We start from the raw sequence: 26,076 nt of genomic DNA, 5'->3' as shown, positions 1-26,076 counted from the left end.
AATTAACCTTTTGTCTCTGCATGGAAAAATGTTGAGTATCCAGAAAGAACAGCATGTGAACATCAAATTTCTTTTCTAACTTGAAAAATCTACAACTGTAACATTTGTAATGCTACAAGTGAACAGTGACAACATGTATTGAAAATCCCCTGTTTTCCATGACAAAAATGTGTGAATGGCAAAATAAAAATTTAAAGCCATGATGATTATATTTTTTTTATATCTAGTTGACTGTGCATATTGATTGGGTATTGGTGGAGCAGACAGTAAATCAGAACTACTACCTAGCATCTTGACTACTCTATCTGAGCGTGTACAGAGAAAAAGGATCGATATGTGGAAAAACAAGTCATGGATCCTCCACCAGGACAAAGCTCCAGCTCACAAACTTTGTCAGAGAAGACGTTTATGGCCAAACACAACACCCCCTAGATCATCCAACCTACTCACTCGACTTGATCTCTCATGGCTTTGGAAGGAACGAGATTTGAGACTGTTGAAGTAAAAAGAAAAAGCAACGGAATTCATAAACAGGATTATGCAAAGTTATCTGCAGCATTTTTTACACACAAAAATTCTAATGGAATGTTGTAGAGATCGAAGAGGGGAGCACATTGAAGGGGATAACATCATATTGTTAATATCTATTTACAATGTAAGTAAAATATTTTCAGCCTCAGTCCGGTTATTTTCTAGCCACACCTTATAAACAAAAGTTTAGAAAATTATTTATTTATGTAGAAACACTTTCTTTCTTTTTTAATGCACATAATAGTTTTTTACTAGTTATTTGTTATTGAAAAATTTCAAATTTACCAAAAGTGACACTTTTATTTAACACATTTATAAGAAAATCTTAAATAATGTGTATTGCTTATTTTATATTTTAATTCAAAATTATTGGCAATCCTAAGAAAGTGAACAAATATCATTGTAGATGGAGTTGAAAAGTTGTTTGATAGTGAATTATGCTTCTACTGCTAAATTTGTACATAATCAAATTTTCTAGTTTATAGCAGTTTATTAAATTGAAATATTTACTAAATCAATGACCACAAGTGAAATAAAAGATTAAAACTCATCAAAACAGATCTTTTCAATAGGTTTTATTTTAAAATAAATAATATACATTTAATATGTAATTACAATGAGATGTGACCCGAATTGTGAAATAAGAATACATACACTTGAAATAATAATAAATATAATTTATTACAATATTTACAGGTACTCTAAGTTATTAAACTAAGGAGTAGAAAACTAAGTACAAAAGTGGATGTGATGGCAACACAGACATAAATGAGACCACTGGAATTGTTGTCTTTTACTGGAAAGTCACTGGACTATTCGGCAGAAGACACCGCCAATATTGCAGAAACTGTAACATTACAGATACGTTGTTACATATAGCTGCTGCGTGTAATTCTTGTCATGATGTAGATGGCTGGTTGCATAAAACACTTAAGATTCACATGCTAAAGATATATAGAAAATGTAAATAAATAATATTTACAACAAAAAGTTAGATTAGTTTAAAAAATACTGGTAGTTACTGATCATGAAATGACTGTTCTAAGGTCTTAAGTGAAAAACTGTTGTGTCTGTGGTATAATCTAACCTAGGGGGTGAAAAGTTCAGAATCAATTTTACTGTAATTTTCCTTTCAGAATGGACAAAGTCAGATATAAAACAATAAATATAAATAACAACACATTACAATAAAGTATAAAATATAATGTACACTTACTAATCGTTATAATCTACCTTTGAGTTCAAAAATTCATTCACTGGGTAAAAGGCTAGAGAGGTGAGCCATGTGGACATTTTTGTTTTAGAAGTTTTCAAATCTAACACTCCATGTTTCAGGGAGTGTGTTAAAGAGCTTGATTTGTAAATATTTATAAAGTTGGACAAAAGCTCATTAGGAAGGAGGCGAAATTCGATGCTATCATTTTAACAGTGAAGATTGCTGTCTCACAATGGTCAGTGGTTTCACTGTGGTGGTTATTAAGCCTACTTGGGGTGCCTCTGTGTTATTAAAAAGCATCAAATTTAAATCAAGAGGTCGATGAACATTTCTGGGGTGGGTGTGAGTTCAGCTATTTCAGTACCAGGTCAGAGAGGATGAGGAATCTAAACCCCAAATTGTTTTGCGTGGTTTGGCTTATGCCTACTTTAGAGAAGGTTATTTTAAGACATGTTGGAAGCTCTCCATGGAAATTGCCATACATACTCTTTAGGGAGATTCTGTGAAACTGTATTACATCAACTCATAGACTGACAAGGCCATAGGAAACAGAGAAGTGGTAAAAATTGCCTTCTCAAATGTAGAGTGAATCTTTAACACTAGTATTCTTGCTTCTGTCAACACTACAAGAGCCCATGTGCTAGATGGAGTACTTCTGAAAACAAGGTTAGTTGCAGTGTGATATGTGGTGTACAGGACATTTCAGTTAACCTTTGTAAGGTGATTGTTGTTTTCTTCACTTGAAGGAATTGGACCCTATCATCATAGAGCATAAATACTGACCTTTAGACAGAGGTAAAGCTCTTACTGGAGTATCACATCTTAAGAGGGTGATAGGGTCCACTGTGCTATGAAATTAGGTAAAGTTGTATATTGGCTTAAGCTTGAATCCCACAAATCAGTAAGAAAGCTCTAAAGCTGAATAGGCTTGTGGGTTTTATCATTATGGGTGCTTAGAGGGATGGGGATGGGATGCTTAGCTATTCTAGTATGGCATTGAGTTACTTTTTAAATATAGTCTGTATATTAAGACAATGACCATGAAAATTTTATTTTCAATCAGCATCTCTGATGAAAAACAAGAAATGACAAACAATACACCAACTGGAAAGAAACAAATGCATTTTGATTATGCCCTCTGAGGTCAGAACTTTTACTGCTCTGAACTCTTCTTTTAAGTTTATGTTATATATCGTTCTACTCCTAATTGGAAGCCAGTCTAGAAAGTAGACAGTTGCCCAGTATTTCTGTAATACGTGACCCTTGTAAGAATAACTTTGGATCAATGCTTAATTGTCATGTAAATGTTTCTATTGCTTTGGATTAATAAACATATTCTACACTCAAGCACTTATTTGCCCATTATTTACCATCCTGAGGTAGAAAGTACACCCCACAAGTACTTAACATTTATGAACATTTGGTATATTATATATTACTGATTTTGTTGTATTTTTCATTTAAAGTCGGCTGTAGTGAAAATATCTTGAATTTTGCAATCTAAGAATTATGTTTAATGTGTTTTTCATGCAAATTGTGTACATTTTTAGTATTTAAAACATGAATAAGACACTACAAAACACTACAAAGTTTAAGATTTTTCTCGTAAATAATCAACTCAAATATTGAAAACATTAAAAAGCATTTAGATGCGTATTAGTTATGTTTTTCTTCTAAATACCTTTTACTGCAAATTCATCAAGAATTACAATGTCAGTATTGTATTGTTTATTTTGCATTGTTATTGTTTATTGTTACTTATAAACTTATTAATCAGTATATTTTAAAATAATTTTATTTATAATCATCTTTTGTATTATTATACATATTGATTTTACATTCAATATTAATTTTTAAGTTGTGTTGTCAATAAACTGTTTATGTTTGTATTATTTCATTTAGATTATGTTCTTTTCAAATATTTTTTATTTTATATTATAAAGTTGAAGTGTAAGAGAGGACTTTATAGTCCTAACTTTGCCTCCAAAAAAGTAAAGTTTCATTCCTTTGTCAATTTTCAGTTTTGTTCAGTTTTTGAGTTTTCTGTCTTATAAGGAATTTGTTTGGGCTATATTTTGGTCTTCTTATTAGTCATGTTCTCAACTCTTCTGAGATGTCTTTAGTGAAGTCCTTTATGAATGCTGGTAGATAGTTTCGAAGATTGCGGCCGGCGTAAAACGGTTTTCTTTTGGGCAATTATTTAATTAATTTGGCTGATATGATTCTTTTGTATTGATTTGAAGCTACGTAAGCCCAATGTTAATTTATTTTAGTTCTTAAATAATTTCGTATTAAATAAGAGTATTCCTAACTGAAAATATTACACCATTTAACTTTGGATCCAAAAACCCAATCCTAAAGGTTTTAGCAAACTTGATATGATATCCAGCTACAAAACTAAACTGATTTTCTAGGAAGTTGTTTGGACTTACCTGGTTCAGCTATTAAAGGCAGCTTTACAATTCAGTGATGTGTCTATATATAAATTGTTTACCAATAACCTAATATGGGGCCATGATCTGCTAATTGTCCATGAATAAAACAATATTCTTTTGTTATATTTATTATCAGTAATACTTATTATAAGTCTTGGTATTGACTGTCATTATTACTAAAGCTCAAGTGATGTCTAGAATCACTAATTAACATCTTGGTGACCAGGAGGTTAATAGTTTAACATAGGCTCCAAACAACACAGTTATTAGTCTTGGTTTGTTGCTGATGTCAAGAGTGGCTTTCGTGTTGGTCTAATTGATGTACCCTAGTCAAACCAGAGATACCAACTGTTCATGTAGACTGGAACCCAGGCTGGTGTACACAGTGTGAGAATGTCATAATTAAACCTCTTAATCTCAAGTTTTCCACATACATGGTTTCCAAGTAACTGGATAACTGTGTCACGAGTACCAGCTATTTGAATTGTACTTTAAAATTGTGGTTAAGTGGTTTAATGATTTTTTAATTAAATATAATTCAAGGTTGCATTATTAAAAGTTGATCTTGACAAAACACAATCAACATATTGTGATGCTCTTTAAATCAGGCCTTACACTTACCAATCTGAGACGTGCTCGTTCTGCTTGAAACCTTCAAGACTGACGAACTGTGAAGGGGTGATGACACAACCACCGGGTAGCGCTACAGACTCAGGTGGGCTAGAGTGGGAGGCCACTTTTCCTGGAACTGCAAGACACAAGTCAATTGTCTTGTTTGGATCTGATCAGCAAATTAAAAATAACTAATTGTGTTATTTATGAAGCTGTGCCAAATTTAATTTTACTCACATCAGTATGTTTGGTTTAGCAATGTCTTAAAAAAATATATATGTCTATTGTCTGTAAAGTTGTGCTAAACTTTTCTTAAATTTTGAATGAGTTCAGACAGACAATTTATTAAATAAAATAAATTAAGATTTGCTATAAACAGAAATTATCCTCAATACACACAATTAATCCGCACTGACTTTGTATTAAACTGCCCCTTGATCTAGTTTGATCCTTTGATGAAAGCATTCTTAACATTATATGAACTGTATACTTATTTTACAATATAGTCCTACAATAGTAAAAATCTAATTTTTGCAATCACTTACCTCCAAACTGTTTCATATCATGTGGTTCATCTTCAATCCAGTCAAATACTGGAAAAAGAAAAACATATTTTAATAAAGCAAAGTAGGTACACTATGACTGATATACTCAATTTTGTTAGGGCTTAATTTCAACCTTTTTAATTATTGTTGCAACATTCTTACATTCTTCCCTTACCCTTAAGACCATCCTTCCAGTGCCTTATAGCTACTATTAAAATTTAAAAAAATTTAACTTTTAAAATTTTAAAATTGTTAATAATCAAGTTTTAAAATTTGGGTGATGAAGTACAAATGCCTTACATGATTTTTTTATTGAAATAAACTTTAGTAAGATAATTAACAAAAGCTGGGCATAAAACGTGTATTAACAATTTTCTAACATATTGTCCCAATACATTAAAGGTGGAGCTTTTCATTGTTTTTATTTTCTAGTATAACACTAAATGTTTTAATTTATTGACCCAAGTATGTTTCACAGTTTTTGAGTGTAAGTTGTATAATTGACAACATGTTCAAGTATATTATTGATTTAATACGCGTTTATGCTGTAAATTATTTTAATCAAATGTATTAAAGTTGAAAAATTTGCAAGAAGCTGAACACTAAACTCACAAAATTGACAAAAAATGTGGATAAGTGCCAGTGGTGCATCCAGATCTTCTCTGAGAGTGTCTGGAACATTGTGGAGTCGGGGTATGGAAACACCCCAGGTCAGTAGGAGGACCCAAGATCAATGTTTGAAATATTAGATTCTAATATGGTTGTTTTATAATACTTTTGAATTAATAAAGGGAGGACAAAGTGGTTTAAAGTTTGCAGTAAAACCACTCTATCACCAATCACCAGTGAACTTAAACTGAGATAATTAAAATCTTCTGCAACAAATACTGTTTGTATGAAGTTTATTTAACGTAAGCAAAATTTAATTACAACATGAACAAAATATTTAACAAAATAATTAAGTTTAAATCACAAATTAAGATCAAAGCTATTTATGTTTACTTGGATCAAAAGGTAGGTATAGGTATCTAAGTTTGAAAGTTGACCACAAACTAAGTAATAAAGCTATAATAACACAAGTTATATTAAAAATGTAGCTTGTTTTTTGTGCGTTCCTATATAAAACATTCTCTATTAATAATAATTTCCAGTTTTTGTATGGGTACAATGATAAAAATATAGGTTTTTGGCGCTTTGCTACCAAACTGCAACTTAAAACATTCATAACTTGGAAACTTGATTTGTCATATAAGATATATGCAAGTGTATTGTAATAGAGTATGTAATTTTAGAATTGTATGAAAATAAAGTTATTAAAAATTACCATCCTATCTTTTATTCTTGACCGGGTGGTCCACAAAATTCGGCATTGGTTACGTCATGGAGCTCTTCTAAATTATATTGTATAGTTAAAGAAGTCATTGTCTTGCATATAAATAGAGTATATAATTTTGTAAACCACTATTAAATTGAGCAGGTTGTTAAAATTTACTGTAACCAGCAAATGTTTGTTTTAACGCACAAATCGTCAGACGCCCAGGGTGGTGTAGACTCTTAGTGATAATGAATGATAACAAACTAACACAGTTCAGAACTGTGTAGCTGTTAGATTAACGATTTCACTATCAGGCTCAGAGCTTGGAAACATACTCACAACTGTGACTATTGATCATGTCAGGAGTACTCCATAACATACTTTGTACCGGGTACATATCTGTCCTGAGAGTACAAGTTACCACAAACTGAAAATACCCAGTTGGTTACTTTTACGATAAAGATACTTTACTCGTTTACCAACGATCCTGGTACAAAACACTCAGACTCGTTTAGCAGCGACAATAACTGAAATATTTCAGGAGTACTGTGTAACATATGATTTAAAACCAGTACGAGTAAATTTTGCACTCTATTACTGAAAGTACCGGGTACAGGTAGTTGCCACAATAGTAAGATCTAACCTCACTTTCGTAGGTGCTGTGTGATGATGAAATATTTAGTGTTTTGAACTAAATTGAATTATATGTGCGGTGCTGTGTATTTTAAATTAAAATAGTTATAAAGTTAGAATGTATATATTTGATTGCAATTGATTTCAAAGTTCCAACATAAATTTTAGTTTGGAAACAAAATGCTCCTGAGGTGGAGTAATTTTTTGTACCCCCGTGCCTCCCCGGTCATTTCGCCCCTGATGAGCGCTAGATGTGAAGACTGAGAACCTTCCAACTTAAATTCTCCTACTGATTTGTGCCAAAATACTGTCTCATGAATTACCTGCAACTTCCAATGACACCCCTCCATCAACATTGGCCAATTGTCCACTTTCTGTGAACCAGCCAAGCAAGCTCTTAAGGGAAATTTGTCAAATAAAGGTAAGCTGTGGGGAGAAATATGACGTTATTCTTTAAGAGTAGTGAATAAAGGCATTTGAAACATCTATTGTCGGGCTTTACAAGGTATCTATCTCGATATATACATCAAATTATTTAGCAATCTTCAACTTTGACCATATGAATCATATCACCACACAATATAAGAATCATTATTTTGTTACACTTCATATATATGCCATGTACCTGGAGGAGGATCAAGAGCTCTCATGCAGGTGTCGACACAACCATTGAAACAGCAGATGTATGTGTGATTACGGCGGGGAGAACACTCGCTGTTGGCAGTGCAGGGGTGGGCAGAGCAGGCAGTGGCAGAGAGAGGTTTGACAGGGGGAGGACACAGTGAAGACCAAGGGACTGCTGGCTTCTGGCCTGCTACTAACAGCTTTGAGAGGGTCTGCACCTCTTCCTGTCACAAGACATTAGATAGTAAATGATTAAAAAATGGGAATAATTGTAGGTCACGTTTTGGTAGATGAATAATATTAAGGTCCTGAAAAGGGGTCGTACAAATTTGTCAAACTGTAATAACTAAAAAAATGAGGGATTTTATGAAAAGTTTTTGAATAGTGAAATGTGGATTACTTTTAGATGAACATTTTGATAGAAAATTTATTTTGCTACTACAAATTAATAATAACCCTATAGTAACAGCTTTACTGATTGCCATCCTTTACTTAAATACTCTATAGTATGAGATACATCCTTGCCAGCCTGGTTGTATGGAAAGTTGCCGCATCCCACTTCCCCTCACACCATACTGTGTTGCCACGTTGTCATATCAGCTGATTCTCAGTCTGAAGTGACGTGAAAACTTCTTGCTTCATTCCCGTTGTTTACATCCATTTTGTTCTTCGGCCTTTGACTATTTTGCATGTTTTTATTTTATTATTACTTTTTACTCACGTTCTGTCTTGTAGGTAAGGGATTCAGGAAGCAGTAAGGGTAACTCGATTGTTAAATTCTACCGATTATCTATTCTTACGTTACAGCTGGCCACAACCCAAGCTTGCATTGATATGTCTCGTACTATAATTAAGTTATTAACGCTTAACTGCTGGTTAATAATCAGCTGATTGTTGCATTTAACTGATGAGATTTCAATGTCAATCTTTTTACTGGCTTAGACATGTATGACAAACATCAATAGTACACTATTGTATAAAACATAAAAATACAATATTTGTATGAAAGTTAAAAATAATAAGAAATTAAACTTACGTAATAAAACAACAAAAAAATGATCCAATAGAGTTTAGGCTAGAAACTCCCCAAACAAGTAAAAACAACCTTCTAATAGGTATTCTTTTTGTTAATTTAAAAAAAAATTGTTTTTTCTTTTATATTTTTTAAATGATTTGGGAGTTTCCAAGAAAACCTAGCCCCTAAGTTTTGAGGCAATCCGCCTACCAGAGCTGAGGTCACGTGTTGTGGTCATGTATAGCGGCTCCATCTACCACAATATTTTAAATTTTAGAACATTTAGAGCATGTATTGGTACATTACTTCAAAAGCACAGTCCAGCAGACTATCATCTACATAGTCCTTGTTGACTGCTTCAAAGGGAGTCTCCACAGTCAAATTCTGACCATCTTATGTTTTAGGACATTTTATAAGTTAGATGACTACTTACCTATTCACTGAAATCTAAAATGGTGAGAATGTACTCTAAATGTAAACAAATTGAAAATAATAAACAATGTTTACACAGAACAGTTGATTACATTTATTAGACATGCTCTTTTAATTAATATTTCACAACTTTAGAGACCAGAATGGATTGTTTCACCACTTTAAAGACCAGTGGGGCATAGCCCAGAGGGATTTTCGAAATAAGAATAAACCTATATTCATCCCAGGGTTGTAAGAATGTCCATGGAACATGTTAGTATGTTCAGTTGAATAGTTTACGCGTGAAAGCAAAACAAAAAACAAAGGCACTTTTGCATTTATAATATTATTAGGATTAGGATAATCGGTATTTGGTTAGAGTAAATAAACAAATAAAACTAAGCAAGGTAGGACTATACTTTATATGAAATTTCTTACTTATTTTGACCTGACAAATCAAATGGTGAAGTTTAATAGTGTAATTTATTGACACTGTGTTTGGAATTTATTTGATGAGAAACGTTTTTAATTATGGACTATTTTGAAGAATTCAATTCAGGATTTCTAAGAAAATACTCTTATTTTGATATTCCAGTTGAGTATCTTCTAAAATACGTAATTTTTTTAGATTCAAATATGATTTTCCTCTTTTGGACCAAGCGCTCCTACAATTGGATGGATCGTTTTCAACAAAAATCGAGCCATTGAGAACAATGAAAAACTCTTTTGATTTGATATACCGCTGTAATATAATGGGTCGCTATTTAAAATGTTCAAGCTTCCATGATATTTAGTTTTGTGTCCTGGACCTACAAAAACATTTTGTACTCAAAACGTTTAGTGTGTGTGTATTTATGACGTGTTATGTTTATTTGGCTATTTTTATGAAATTGTGTCATGAAAATGTGGAAAAAAGTATTTAAAAATGAATTTATGGATATGTTTTACTTCAATAAATAATTCATTTGGGAAATCTTTTGGGGATTGACTATGAATGGACCCATTGAAATCCTTGAATGAAAATTCCTGTACTTCAATTATATCACCATTTTGGTAATTTCTCTCACTTAAGTTTTTAGTTATTTGTGGAAATGTCAGCTATTTTCACTACAAAATTTGTGTTATATTCATAACTCCTTAAGAATATCCCTAAAACATCAATGTGAAATTTTAAAAATTATTTTAATGTTCTGTAGACACCTTAATAAATAATATCTTGCTGTTATATATTATATTCATGTTCTTATTAAAATTCAAAATTTCTGCTTGTGTCTTATAAGAATCTTGGTTTACTTTGACCTATCAAAAAAGGAAGACCTAAAAACATTGGGGGTTTTAAGTCATTTTATTTTATATGAACTATGACACAATCATCTCAGATTTAAAGTCTCAAGCACACTTAAAAATTAGCAACTTCTGAAGCTTTTATGTCAGTCATTCAGTCAGTCAATGACCACATCCAAGTTTATTAAGTCATTAGATACAAGCATAACAAAATAATACCTTACATAGTGCTTGTATTTGGGAAGCTATGGTTGGTTGGTTGTTTATTCTGTTTTATCTTATTTTTTCATAAGATAAAAAACAAGTCATTAAATAGACATTACCAGTACATTTTAAAATTTATTGTCAAAAACAAACAAACTTTCAAGAGTAAGTCAAGAAAAGTAATGCAAGGTAAAAAACGTAACTCAAATATTTTTTCAGAATGTTTATAAACACAACTTTAAAAGCAAGAAAATTGGGTTTATAAGTAAAGTAAAGAAGTGCGTCTTTAATGTAATTTCATGAATTATGTCCATAAAACGTAATAGCTATGAACTTTGAATTTGTATGTCAAAATAATGTAAAGAGAGCTGTGTTTTATGTAAATGTTCAATTAAGAACATTTAAATAAAAAATTAGATTTAATATTTAGTTTAATCTTAAAACAGCATATATCCAAGTTTTGATTTAGTTCAAAAGAAAAATATTTCTCATTCCGTAATTTTGAACATTTACTGAAATATCAAAAGAGATATATAAATAATTGATATTAATAAACACTAATCCTAAAATCCTTATCTAAATCCACAAAACTTTAATCTTTTATTTTATTAAATTATAAAATTTCTGGGAGACTCCTAGACCTGCCTCTTTCTTACATGCAACTTATATACACAGGAAGTGCTTGTCTATTAAAAATTCTTTCTAGAGTAGTACTGGAAAGATTTCTTAACAATGATTGTGAAGATATCTCAATCAATCGTCAACTAAAGATTTGGTTTGAAATGGTGCCAAACGCACAGAAACATCACTCAGCTTTTTGGCACAAGACTACAGCCCCATTCCACAGACTCCAGTTACAGGTTACCTTACCCAATCCATCTCATAGCTATAAATACATTAGATAACTAGGCTAGAGTAACTCTGTATACATTGTGTAAGTCGGCCCAATCTATGTCTGATGAAAAGTTCTAGGACCATGATTAGCATTCAAGAAGTCTCCTAATTTTTCAGATGTACAAGCTGGTGGATGGATTATATTACTTGTTTTAGCTTGACATAATTAATTGTGTGTCATAATTAATTAATAATTTTAAATATTATTGATATGAACAATATGAAGGGAAAATTTTAGATATCTGAACTAAATTGGATAATTCATGTTCATGACCAAAAGTACATACATGTAAGTCTAATGTACATGTATGTTAGTCCAAACTTGACTGAATAAGTGTTCGCTTTAAAATGTTTCATCCAAATCATTACCGATACATAGAAAACTGGAATTCAACAGTAAAGTTATGTGTATCAAGAAAGGAATGTCACTTTCATTCCTAAGAGAGAAGTTTGACCGCGTAAAATAAATAAATAAAATAATTTAGAGTGTATCTAAAACGTGTAGGGCCTACGAAATGTGAAAAAATCTGCGGCATTTTTGAATAAGTCTAGGATTGGATAAAAAGTTAATAAATCAGGATTTTATGTTCAATCAAATAGGCAAGAATAATCATAAAACCTTCCAAAATCTATATCTAAGGATTATAATTCTACTGCGTTCTTTAATAACCAAAAGAACAAATGTCGCTACAGCGGTAATTCGCTCAAACTAATGGTTTACACTATTCAAGCTAATGACAATTTGGCTCCATGCTAGTAAACTATTATTTTATAGCAGATCTTGTCCCAAAAATACAGAAAAGAGATTAATACTCTTAACTAAGGCCAGACTATCGCATCCGCTATTAGTACGTAATGCCAAATAAACGGTACCTAGGTCTGGCCGTCTCCGTCGGAGGCACTTATAACAGAGTTCCAGCCTAGATTATGAAACCCAGAAGGTTCCATAATCCAGGGTTCTAGTGAGACTTCTGTGCCTTTAGTTCTTCTGGTTTTTGCATACCAGAGCACTTTTTCATCTTCATAGTCGAACCACGCCCCTCTTTCGGGCAAGATAAATTACTATAAATGAAAGCGAAACCTTGACGTCTATTGGGCGGTAACGAGCTTTCATCTCTTATCACCAAGTACCCTAAATTCTGTTCCACTCTTGGACTATAAATGTTCGTGATGTACTTGTGTTATCAACAAAATGTGTTCATTCTGTGATAAAGTGGAGCAACAAGCATTAGATATAATCTAACAGTGTTTTACCAAGCTGTAGATTCCTTCATACAGTGATTGAGCATTGATATACCATTTCGTATAGTAAATAATGATTTGTGTTATAGTATGTTCAACTTTGGATTGGTATGTTTGTGTTGCTATTATACTGGGTTGAATTAAAACTCGTTATCTTATAAATAAAAATGAATCGCAAAATGTGTTGCTAAGCGCTAATGTTGATAACGGCTGAAGCAATTCGGCTAATTCTTTTTGTAAAATATTTATTGAAATCCGAGAAAGATGTATATGAAAAGTTTAGAAAAAAGGAAGGAAGGAAGTAAGAGAAAGATTATTACATTTGAAAGTAAGAAAGTAAGAGAACATTTGATTATTCATCAGAAATTTTAGCATATTTTATAATTAATAATGATGTACTTTAGGTCATAGTGAAACTTTGGAACATATCTTTTTTACGTGCCCTGCATTTGACCATGCTAGAAGCCAAGGTTTAAAATTAATAAAGAATAAGTATGGGATGAATGTTCAAAACTTAACTAAAATTCTCCAGTCAAACGATTTAGAGATTTTTAAAAGAATTACTTCAATTTCTGAACTCAATTAAGAAATTTATTTAAAACAAAGTAACTATCTGCATATTGGTAACTTAAATGTAACCTGGATAAGGTGCTTCAACCTAGGAAGCCTGATGGACCCTTAGCGAGAAGATAACCTAGATCCTTACAAGAATCCTACGTCAAGAAACAAATAGTACATTGAGGCGGCATGGGATTTCCCGAAGCCTACTAGCCTAGAGCTAACAATTATTAGAGAAGAAAAAAATACATTTTAACTGACTATAAACAGCTGTTGACACTTAGAGCAAAAGTTCAACAAACTGTCTGATACATCTGTTTAAATTTAAATCTCATAAAATATTAATGTGTATTATAGTGCGTGATTAGTAGAGTAATGCAGATAGCAAATAAAAAAGCCTATGTCTACGTTTTACTCTGTATTGTACCTATGCCGAATGAAGAATATCAATCAACATACATTGTATACAATATTTAAACACTGTTATAAAACCAACCTGAATGCACAAAGCTGTGAATATTTTCACGTAAGGGACTCAAAATTGGTGGGTTTCTTTCACATTGTAATATGGAATTTAACAGTGGCTTTTGTAAAAAAAAAAACACACAGACAAATAAACACAACGACCCACTCTTTCCCAGACAACAATCTGGAAAATAACATAATATAAGTCTTCTATAAGGCAAAACTTTATAAACGAATATTTAGGAATGTTAAACTTGAAGGATTTCCCCATTTATCCGGAAGTAGGTTGAATTTCCTCCTAGGGTATAATAGGCTTCTCAGTCCTACGTATCTGATTGTTATAATAATTAGTGAAGGCACTGAAAGAGGCATAATAAAATTATTTAAACAACGAAATATCAGTGAAATCGTAGGTTCCCGACGATCTTTACAGATATGTAGTCTCTGTGCGATGGTGGCATTTTGATAAAATACAAGATATATCATTCCTGTTTTTGAAACAACAATAACTTGACCAAAGTACATCTACCAAAATTAATTTGCTTTTAATTCTTCTTGAAACGATTCAAACAACCCTAACGTTTCTGTTAAAACAATACCATATATACTATCAAAAATTAAAAATAACTAATTAAAAACAGGAATATAACATTTAATCACACGCTATTTCGGAGGATAGTAAAAGCAACTGTGAGTGACTTTAGTAATGTTTTATTGGCCTTTAATATTATGTGTACAGAATGATGGTTGATGTGCACGCACGCACGCACGCACAGAAATGCCTCTAACTTTCAAGAGAATTTACTCATGATTTTGCACTTAAAATAAAGGTAAAATGTATTTATTCGATCGAATAATAAAACGTTTGAAATTTAATATTTTAAGCGGAGTTTCTTTTTATAGAAACAGAAACAATCTTAAATAATGTTTAAAATCTAATATCAAATATTCTTACTACCCGATGCTTCAAATCCACTTCTCCGCATAGTAAAGGAACGTGAGAGGAAGACCTTTAGAGACAGTATTTCGAACGGTCCAGAGATAATGTTCGTTGTGAGATTTATTATGTATAAAGCCACTCCGGAACCACTTCCAAATCGTTGAATGTCAAGGCAGGGATTTTAAAGACCATTGGGTACGAGCGTAAACCCGTTTCTTAGAGATCATATGTAAGTAGCATGCATGTTTACGTTAGGGTTTAAAAACAGATGGAGCGATTTCAGTAGTTGTTATTGAACCTGTTAGGGCCATTCGGGCAAGCCCTAAATTCTGAACGGAAAACCCCTGTTTCTTAATGAGTTTTTATTAGGTAACGCGTGCCTTCAAAATTATGAAAAGATTGTTCAGGTATTTTTCGAAATGATAGCGGTTTGTAATTTTAAAAACAGTTGTGTCGATTTGTAAAAGTTCTAGAGTGAAGGAACACGGCCGTTTATTTTTTGACCTCCTGTGAGTTTTACTAAATTAAAAATAGTACATTATTCATAATTCTTGATATTTTTGTAGTTTCTGTAAAGGCAAGTGGGTGTGGGGCGGAGCTCTGGAATAGGAGAGCATGAAAGTAAGATTATGATGATGAGGTCACATTTTGTACAATGCCATATGTAATATTCTATAGCTTTTGGCGTTAAGTAGATTCGTTTTAACCCTTAAAGGTCATTATGATCGCGTTACAAAATCGATTTTTGTGGGCGTTACTGATGAGTTACAGTGAAATAAACGTTTGCACGGTATTTCACGGCATTCAGTTAAGTAGTTTATGATATTTTCTGAAATCAATGCATGAACAAATCCTTTAACACATAAAATTGAGAAAAAAATTCAATAAATATAATAATAAATTAATATTTATATAATTAAAAAAATGATTATATTTATGATCAATAATTTAGATTTATTAAAGTCTCCTAAAATCAGTAGCGTGTCGAGATGTATTTATTCCTCATTGTTTTACTGGGGCATTCATATACAGTAACATAATACCAGTAACATTCCTTCTTACAGACCATCTGCAGGGTTAAAATAAAGACACATATAAATGACTTGTTTCATATGAATGGTGGGAGCGAATTTGCATTGCATATCAGGATCTAATTTGTCGGAATATCTGGATAAACACTTTTTTGACTGTTATATATTGAATATACTTGTTTTATTCCCGAGAAGACAACAGTATTTGGATGGAGTGTTAGACCCTCTAAATGAACTTGGGCCTAAATGCAATGGATATTTCTCTTAAGAAAAGAATAGATCGTGAGTCTCGCCGAATTTGGTGGGTGTCGAAAGGAGAGGTTAGTGAAAGTGTTAAAAATACCAACTGATAAATATTTCTCCGGTTATGTTTTGTTACGAGTAGCCTGACACACTAAAGCCAACCGTCAGACGCGCAAACAGTTATTACGAGTATATCAGCGTCAGCCAACAAGATAAACAGACTGAAAATTACCGACTTCATGAAAATTGGTTCTCAGCTGCCGAAAGTATGACTGACTGACCCACGTGCTCGCAGGCATTACTTGTCTGATAGCAGGCCTAAGCTGTCCAAGTGTCTAGTTTTCACCACGTTTTTGTCTGACATGAGTTATATCTGTTATCAAAGATTATCCAGTTTAAATTTCAGATCACGTTACTTATCTAAGAAAAAAAATAATTTTCCTATCTGAGACAGATACGCTAATCTCAGTTCATTAAGTTTAGAGAAAGAGAAGTTCTTCATAGGGGCAGTGAATGGTACTTACCAGGTACGGCGCAAGCTATTAAAATAACTCCCTAGGTAAAATAACCTTTCTCCGTACCCCACCACCAACTCAATCGCTGCCGACATTTTTTTTTAACCAAACAAAATAACGACTTTGCCTCAAACAGCTAAGTGCGGCGATAATGACAAGATTCAACGAATGTGAACTACAAGGCACATAACACGCTCTTTAGTTAAACATAATAAAGGGTTCTCGAATTTGACATTTAAAGTTTTTAAATCTGGAGATTGCACAAATCTTACAAATTATCTGTTCCGCGTGACTCCGTCTGGAGTGCACAAAGGAATTATAAAGTAATACTTCGCAGCATGAACTATTTTATCATTTCATTATGAACATCTTAAGTAAATGTTGTCCCTTGTCTCGTTGTCTATTCTCAGATTTATATGGATCAATGGAAATAAGTATTACAGAACTTTCAACAAATTGGCATTGTCGGGAGTGAAAAGTGCTGCTGAATAATAAGCTCGATATCATGTTCTAAGTAGACCTCTTATACTTTAGTCAAGTAAAAGCTTGATTTCCAGTGTTTACACTGATATGGCCAAGTACGGTTTGGTCATGGTTAAAGTTGAATTTCAAAGTAACAAAAGCCTAAAGTATCAAAGTTTGTTTCCTCGTTTTGCCGCCCCCTGAAGTTGCCGTACTAGGCGGCCGCTTGTTACCTAACGGGCTGGCCACCCATGGTATTTACTAACGCCTTTAGCTCTGTAGGCTTATAGTGTTTAGAATCGTCGAAACAAAAGGTTTTTAATTGCAAAAAACACTGCAATTAGTCAAGAGTAAGTTGTATTTTGATTATTTACATGGCTATTCTAAACTTGAGCAAAACCTTTTGGGAGCGCATTCTGTGATAAAAGTATGACTTTTGATCCTATGGGCATTTGTGGGTCCACAGACCGTTCGGAACTATAGGTCCTACAATTACACTGAAACTTAGTATTTAATTACAGCGGACAAAACGATTACCGAAAAGAATATTTAATTTTGGTATCCGGTAGTATTTTTATGTACAATATTTGATTCTGGCCATTACCAAACGTGACACTTATGTCACAATACAAACATAGGTTACTGTTCGTTACAACATAAAAAAAAAAAATAAAAAAAAAAATAAAAAATAGTAATGAATAAACAAATCTGGTAATAACTTGTTATTTCCATGATAACCCTTATTAGAGAAATCTAAACCTGAAGTTGAAAGACCGATCTCACCGGAGTTAATAATAGACGAAGTAAGGATGCACCACATAATCTGTAGAAGTATCAGTGGTCGATACAGAGATTGTTTAGAGATTTGACAATAGATCCTGATTTGAAAAATATTACTTTTGGTAGAAAAGTGTTCACATTATGTGATTTTAGACAGACGCTACCAGTTTTCCCCATAGGCTTACCGTGAAGTTGGGGGGGGGGGGGAGGAGTCATACAAAGTATATCAACATTTATTTTGGGCTGGAGATTTTCTTGTGGAATTGTTAAACTATGTTTACGTATTCATTTGATTTAAAAACTGTTTTTGACGTTTCTTATTATAGTATCTAACCCAGCAAAATTAGTAGAAACTTTCATCATCTACTCTTTTTCAACAGATAGATGATGAAAGTTAGTTTGTGATTCAGATGATCCGTCTACATATTTTACGTTTTTTCAGATGTCTATTTAGATGTCTTACAAAGCTCTTCGGCGTCTTTCCAAATTTAAATAAAACCATTATTTTTTTCTTATATATATGAACGTTTTGAACAGTGTTCATATAACCGTGTTTTTTTTTCAATTCTTTATTAATTCATTAACTGATGTTGTTAAGAGATTATGATGAGTGTTATTAGTTTATGATCAAATTTTACGATGCCACAGTTTAGTGCATCTTTCTCTGTTAATCTGCATTTACCGTTACAAGCATAAGCCTTATTATTCAACTAAACATATTTCTTCTAAAGGATCCAATTATAGGCTACCATCTATGTTATACTTATTTATTCACAGGTATAGTAATTTTATTTTTCGAAATTGTGACACACAATCTTTAATCCATTAGACTTTTCAAACTGAAATAATTTACGACACAAAAGTGTCGTAAATACTAGATATAATTACATTAATATAATTTATTACTTTCAGGCTAGTTTGCCCAATTAGCTTATCCCTGTCTACATGGTGTCTTGCCTGGTCTCTAACTAATCCGCTACTTTTATCTATATTAACCTTTCTAAGCTTTTTATAAGTTATAATAAAAACACCGTTTTCGTAATACAAATATTTTTTAGGGTAATGCGTAATAATAAAAATGTCCATAAGAATCATAACTACAATTAAACACTAACAAATTTAAACTATATCAAATATAAGTCAAAACAAAGTTTTACTCGTCACAATGTTGAGGAAACAATATTTTATTATACATTTTCAAGTATCAGTATAATATTTCGTTATTTTTTGTACCTATATGTAAGGCACTAATTACAGTTGTTTTTGTATGCAATTGAAATTCAGCTGTTTTCAAATACAATTAAAAGTATGATCTCTAATGTTATTCTTATGGAGAAAATACAAACTTTGAAGGCGGCATGTGTCCTTCAGAATTGTTATACAAATAATTTAAAAGAACCTTGCACAATTACGAATTGAGGCTATTTTGACACCTCAATCATCAACATTGATTGAAAACAACGGATAGAGTATTATAAGTAGGAAATATTAGCTAATCTCAGATGCATGTAGGTACGAAAGTAGGAATTTTCTTACTCATGTTTGTAGAAAATAACGACATTTATGGCTTCCAGAATTTTTAATGGGTTCAGAAACATATTTATAAATTGGAGTTTAAAATAGCCAAAATAACAGTTTAATAGTATATCAACTCGCGTGTTACAATGTGACAGAGTTAACCTACATAGATGAGCTTGTCGAGTTCCAAGAATTTGATCCCGCGCGAAGTCACGTATCCACGTTTATTCAGAGAAGAGTTCAGCGACCTGATGTTCAGTGTCGAGGAGCCCGTCAATATTTACGAACAGCTGCTGACTCAGCCACAAAGCGTTTTATCTTGGCCGCCGCCTCAAGTCGGTCTAGACGAGTTAACTTTGAATCTAAACTTCTTTGATACATTCACTCTGACATAAATATAACTCTCTAAATTCGTACATAATCATCACTTCTGTTTTAAACTCTGAGGTGATGAATGAAGAGTTACAGTGCTCGGATAGTCGTTTTAATGTAAAACACATTATTGTATAGTGTTCATTTTATTGGAATAACATTAACTGGCAGTATCTTAAAAGCAATCTATGCTATTCCAAAATTTAACGAAGAATTAGATAAAAAAATGTAAATATTTGGAAACAAATGTTTTTTTTTAATGTTGTCTTTAGAGTATTGCAAAACTCTTTTATTATTCAAATAAGTTTTGATTATTTTATAAATTGTGGAATTGTTAAGAAATAAGATACCGTAGTTTTAGTGCTCATATTGGAAGTTCTATGTTTTTGATGTTGGCAAGGTTATATACTTAGGCAGTTCTATAAAGTGGGTTATTTCTGTTTCCTGAACTTCTGCGTAGGCTACTCCATGTCGTTCCCTGTAAGGTTTACTATTAAGCCTCATCTTATTTTAAATTGGTAAAAACTATATGCGCTTGTTGAATAAGCTTTTCTATAACACTATCCATATTCTCCCCTAATATTATCTAATAGTAACTCCCACCTAATAATCTTTGGGCTTGTTCATAAAATTGTAATATCAATATCTGAAAAATTCGGAAATCATAGACTATTACGTACTTCACTATAACCATAGTTTATATTAGTAATAAATTCGATTAGTTACCCTCAATGAGTTTATAATATATTTTAGTTCTTTAAGACATTTATGATCAAAAACTCTAGAATGTAATTATGTTACCGTAATAGGCACTATCTCGAGGGATGTTTTTCTTTTGTCGCTTTCGATGCTGTTCTGCACCGATGGCCGCAAGTATATTGTGTCAGGCCTTTTGGAAACTAGAAATAATTTCTAATCTTGTGCAAATAATAATAAAGACTGCTTTTTTGGTCTGAATTTCTATTTTATTAATTAAAGTATTAGAGACAATCTTTTGCGGGCAGAGATTGGAATTTGACCCCTTTGTCGAGGGACAAGGTCTATTTAGAATATATAACTCGTTGAAGTAATCCAGGCCATTTGCGTTCTGGACATAGTAAATCAAAATCTGTATTTCTTCTTAAACTTGTGTCGAAGAAGCAGCATAGACTTTTGTACTAGAGGAAGTTCAATCTGAGTGTTTTCATAATTTTTTCTATGTTGTAAAAGTATAACCATTGATAAAGAAATAAACAATGAAAGAAGGTATCAAAACAGGTGACGTAGATGAATTTGCAAGAAGTCAGCTGTAATGGTCAAGGCATATATAAGATGTGCACTGGATGCAGTGTACCTCCTGCAGTGCTATTTATGGTCTTCTGTCCCAGGAACGGCAAGAAACGATGCGCATGGGCTGGCGTTTATCATCATTACGGTGGATTAAGTCATAAATTCAAGTGTCGTCATGCGCCAAAGTGCACGGTGTTGTCTATCGTGACCTACATTATCCTAACCCTGCAAATCTGTTCAACGCTAGTGAGATTAAATGCCGATTCGGCGAGCAAAGAGTTTGTGTTTTTTGTATCAAGGAGCTTTAAAAATTTCTTTCAAGCAAAATTTTAAGCAACGAAACGTAAATGTTACCCTGGAAGGCATCTCGTACTCTTTTACAGATAAAGAGAGCACACCATACTTACTAGAATGTCCGGTGGTCCAACCTCCCCTCCAATGATATGTTTAATCCACCACCGGTTGACCGTCTACTGATCAATAATACTGGGTTTTATTTATAATTTGTAATATTTTCCATATGAACTAATATTGTTTTCTCATCATTACAAAAAAGTAGAGCTATTAGGTACAAACATGTTATAAAGAATAAAACTGATTTATGTCATTGTCGGCTCTTGCAATCTTATCCCCATCGCCGTCGAGAGGGTAAAATTATCCGGAAAATGGAACTAATACCAACACAGCGTGATATGGGGAATGTGATTTTCATTTTTCTGGAGAAATAATAGTTCGTGGTAATTTGTGTGGAGGATGAGTATACATAAAAACGCAAGCCGATTCTAAAGGATGCCATGTAAAAACATCCAGTTGGGACCGGAAAAAGAAAATTTATAAAAATGGTTTTTATGAGATTTCATTAATTTTTTTCAGTTGACACAAAACATGAATTTTCAATACTGTATTCGCAATTAACAACTAGTGCAGCCATTTCAAGAATAATTCTCTAATAATTCAGTTGTATAGTAAACTATTGAAAATGACAAGGAGAGGATAGAATGAATTAGAATTTTGGAAATACAGTATTAGTAGGTATCATATTAAACCAAGTTCATTAATATAAAGATGAGATTATCAACATCTGGTGCTACAAAACTGGTCTATAAATCAAAACAATGGAGACTAAGTGTGACTTTTATAGCCGTAATTTCAATTGACTCTATTTTAGTCGAGTCACAAGTCAAACTCTTCCCCCTGTGTAAATCAAAACCAACATTCCTTCTGTCGCGCTGGCTAGACGTCCAGACCATGCATGTTCCTTTCCTGAGACTCACATCACTGAGGAAATATACGATCGCGACATGTTTAAGTACATATAAATTAACCTATAGAAGTTTGGTTTAGTAACAAAAATATTATTTGAGAATAATTTACTATTGTTTTTAGTAATTTCAAACTGTGGCATTAACTACGGAACTTCCACATATTTCCGATAAAAGTCCATCCCAGACAATTTGGTAATGTATATCAAATGATAGATCCACTAATGGCTAACCAACAACTCATAAATACCTGAAAACGCACGAGAAAACAAAACAAATTAAGTGTTTTGATTGCTTTTGAAACGTATGTTCTTTTATGTGCTTGAAACTCAATCGATGGTGGGCGTAGAGGAAATTACTGCGATGAATGCGAATACAGTAATTAATTCAGTGTTACAATAAAATCCGAAGATAAGCAGTTTTTGCAGACACAGGCATAATGAGAGTTTCCATAGTTGCTAGAACGTTCACCCCAAGTTTATGATGTCTGGAGTAATTCCTGCTCCGTATTATGGTGTTATTGACCCTATAGTCTACTGCAATTAGCCGTAGATTTGTTATGCGGGTACGTATTCTATTGGTCGTTCTCTACTTCAGTATAGAATATGAACGAAATACGAACTATATAAAAATAATAACATAATAGATCTTCACTATTAAATGATAATGTGGTTTGTGAAACTTACGGTTCATTGGATGAAGTTAGTATTATTATAGAGGAAGCATTGGGAGAACATTATAATGACATAAGCGTTGATTTGATTACATGATTACATTATACAACTTTTGCACAGAGACATTTTTATAACCACCATTTACGAATAACCTAATCTCGATAACCTAATTTACGAATTTTAGGTCACGTGGCTCTCTACAAACGATCAGCTGTTCCGGTTGGTATCAAACAGTGTTGCCATATTTCCTATCGCTTTGTGTCATTACTCAAAGAGGCCAGTAATTAATTAGTTGTAACTCCTGGACCAATCAAGGTTTCATCGCAACTACGAAGCGTTATACGCATTATCATTTTATTCGAGCCAAAAATTTATTCTTAAGCCTTGTTTGGCTCACGTGCGTTTTATATATATATATATATTGTTATAAATAATTGACAATACCCGCGTGTATTGGTGGTTCACACAGACACACACTTACGACAGACAAAGAAATCAACGTGGCGCATGCGCTAACTTTTACAACAGCTGTTATAGATAAATATTATTATTCTTTTCCGTACGTCTTCCACGTGTTACATTGTCGGTGTGCTTTAGATGTGTATATATTTGCTAATTAATAAACATTAACTTAATTTATTAATCCTCTGACTATTTAATTTTACAACAGGTTATGGGCCCCAGTAACGTTTGATGTGATAGCGTTGGGCATTAAAAGTTAATAAAAGTCAGTAAAAGTGAAATTAAGTGTGTGTATCACGTTGTGTTAAAAAGTGTTTGTATAACCTAAAAAGGATGGCTGGTACAAGTAGCAATATACAAGCACTGTCGAAGGACAATTACGACACATGGAAAATTCAGATTCGGGCATTGGCTGATTCAGAAGAAATTAATGGCCGTATGCCGATGGAAGTCTCCAGAAAAACCGGCAGAAAGTGTTGAAAATGGAAGCGCTGTAGTCAAGTGGGAAGATGGAGATCAATCAGCTCAGGCAAGCATCATTTGGCGATGGCGCCATCAGAGTTGAAAAATATTAAACATTGTAAAGACAACTCGTGAGCTGTGGCTGGAAACTTGAAACGATCTACGCCATCAAAAAGGGCCGGCAAGAAAAAGCCACGTTATTGAAGTCGCTGTTCGTGCACAAGGTGAAGGAGGTGGAAAGTATACACCAGTACCTGGACAACTTCTTCGACGTAGTTGACAAATTTGGCGGAAATGGATATCGAGAGATTCATGAAGATCTGTTAACTACTATGGATACTGCACGGTTTTGCCACCAAGTTTTTGAGAATTTTAGATGGCGTAATCGAGAGTCGTGATCAATTGCCAAAGCCGGAAGAGCTCAAGATAAAAATCTTAAATGAATGTTTGGCCAGGTAGGCGATTCACAAGACGCCGAAGACAAAGCATTCATGGCCAGATCCAGAACACGTAATTTTGGTTAGACGTGGCGGCGGCGGCGAAAAAGGTAATTTCAAGGGAAAAATGCTTCAAAATGCGGCAAGGTTGGCCATTTTGGGCCCAAAAAATTGTCCCGAAAAGAGGAGGATGGAAGATCAACACAAGGAAGTGCTAGGGTAGCACAGGATTTGTACATCTCGGAACTGAACCGATAAGAGGTTAACAAGGTTCAAGGTCAGCCAATCCAAGTGGTGTTTGGATTTATTGATTGCACAACTCACATGTGCGGCGACGAGGATATTCTTGAAGATACGGTGACGTGCGATTCGGTGCTCAAGTTAGCAACAGAAGCATCGACAAATGCAAATATAAAGGGCGTAAGGCAAGATAATGTAAGGGGTGGAGTTATTTCACCGCGAACTTGCATGGCACGCTGAGTATGTACCCGAGAATTAAGAACTAACACTGATGTCGGTATCGAAGATTACTGACAAAGGTAATACAGTAATCTTCAATTGACAAATTAGAGCTGAGGTACGTAATACAGATGTGGCAAAACCGTGATTATCGCCGATAGAGTGGGAGACCTGTACTTTGTAAGAGAAGAAAAATACTGAACCATGCGCAGGTGGTTACGCCGAGCGCAAAGCAAATATCCTGAGGACACGTCAAGTCAAAAACCTTTTAGAAAAGGGGCAAAAATTTCACCGAAAATTTGGCACATGGAGAATTGGGCATATACACATGGATGCAGTCAATAAATTATTTGATGAGCAAGCTGTGGCAAGACCGGGATAAATTTGTCGGTTCAAGGGCAAAGCAACAGTATGCGAGTTTGCTGTCGCGGTAAGCAGGCTGCCAGACCGTTCCACAGAAAGGATTGACAGGAGTAGAGTGCCACTGGAAATTGTGTACATACCGACGTTTGCGGGCCAATGAGGGCAAATTCCAACGGCGGATCGAAGTACATGGTGACGTTTTTTGCCGATGACTACAGTACGTGGTGCGAGGTGTATTTCTTGAAGAAGAAATCCGAAGTACTCGGTAAGTTCAAAGCAACTATAAACAATTTTGTTGAGACATTTTACTGGCCGAAAAAATTAATTTTTTACAGTCGGACAACGGTCGGAATACCGAAAATGGAGAGATTTCGACGAGTACCTGAAGCAGGAGGGAATCCAGAGAAGACTGTCAGCGCCATACACACCTGAGCAGAACGGTGTAGCGGAGAGGAAGAACCGGAACGCTGCTGGATACAGCCAGATGCATGCTGATCGAGACCGGATGCCAGAATCATTTTGGGCTTGAAGCCATTGCGACGGCGGAATTATATCAGGAAATCGGCTGTCCAAGTACGGGAAGGACTGTATCGGTGGAAAAACCCCGTACGGAGAGATTTGGCATGCAAGTTGCCGGACCTCAAACACATGCGTATATTTGGTTCGAGAGCGTACGTGTTAGATAAAACAGTCGGACTTGGAAAAATGAACCCGAGAGCTGCTGCAGGTAGATTCATAGGATAAATACGACCTGGAATCAAAAGCGTACAGAGTGCGGCTGGATACTGGAAAAACGGTCGTGACCCGGAGATGTACGTTTTGACGAGAGAATATGGGGTCATC

At 33.7% G+C, this 26,076-nt stretch overlaps 1 protein-coding gene across 2 annotated transcripts in view; it reads right to left on the bottom strand.

Moving 5' to 3' along the window:
• Nucleotides 1-1,187: 1,187 nt before the first annotated feature.
• Nucleotides 1,188-26,076, bottom strand: part of LOC124371702 — an 85,344-nt gene continuing 60,455 nt past the window's right edge. For both annotated transcript variants that reach the window (XM_046830045.1, XM_046830039.1), the window contains exons 2-5: nucleotides 7,913-8,135; nucleotides 5,340-5,387; nucleotides 4,804-4,930; nucleotides 1,188-1,378 (exon numbers count right to left, since the gene is read on the bottom strand). In XM_046830045.1, the coding sequence (XP_046686001.1) occupies nucleotides 1,336-1,378; nucleotides 4,804-4,930; nucleotides 5,340-5,387; nucleotides 7,913-8,135 (441 nt within the window). In that variant the 3' untranslated portion in view covers nucleotides 1,188-1,335. The remainder of the gene's footprint in view (nucleotides 1,379-4,803; nucleotides 4,931-5,339; nucleotides 5,388-7,912; nucleotides 8,136-26,076) is intronic.

Source organism: Homalodisca vitripennis, chromosome 1 (assembly GCF_021130785.1).
Source record: "Homalodisca vitripennis isolate AUS2020 chromosome 1, UT_GWSS_2.1, whole genome shotgun sequence".
In the NCBI taxonomy this organism is placed as follows: domain Eukaryota; kingdom Metazoa; phylum Arthropoda; class Insecta; order Hemiptera; family Cicadellidae; genus Homalodisca; species Homalodisca vitripennis.
This window is presented reverse-complemented; position numbering and strand designations above follow the sequence as displayed.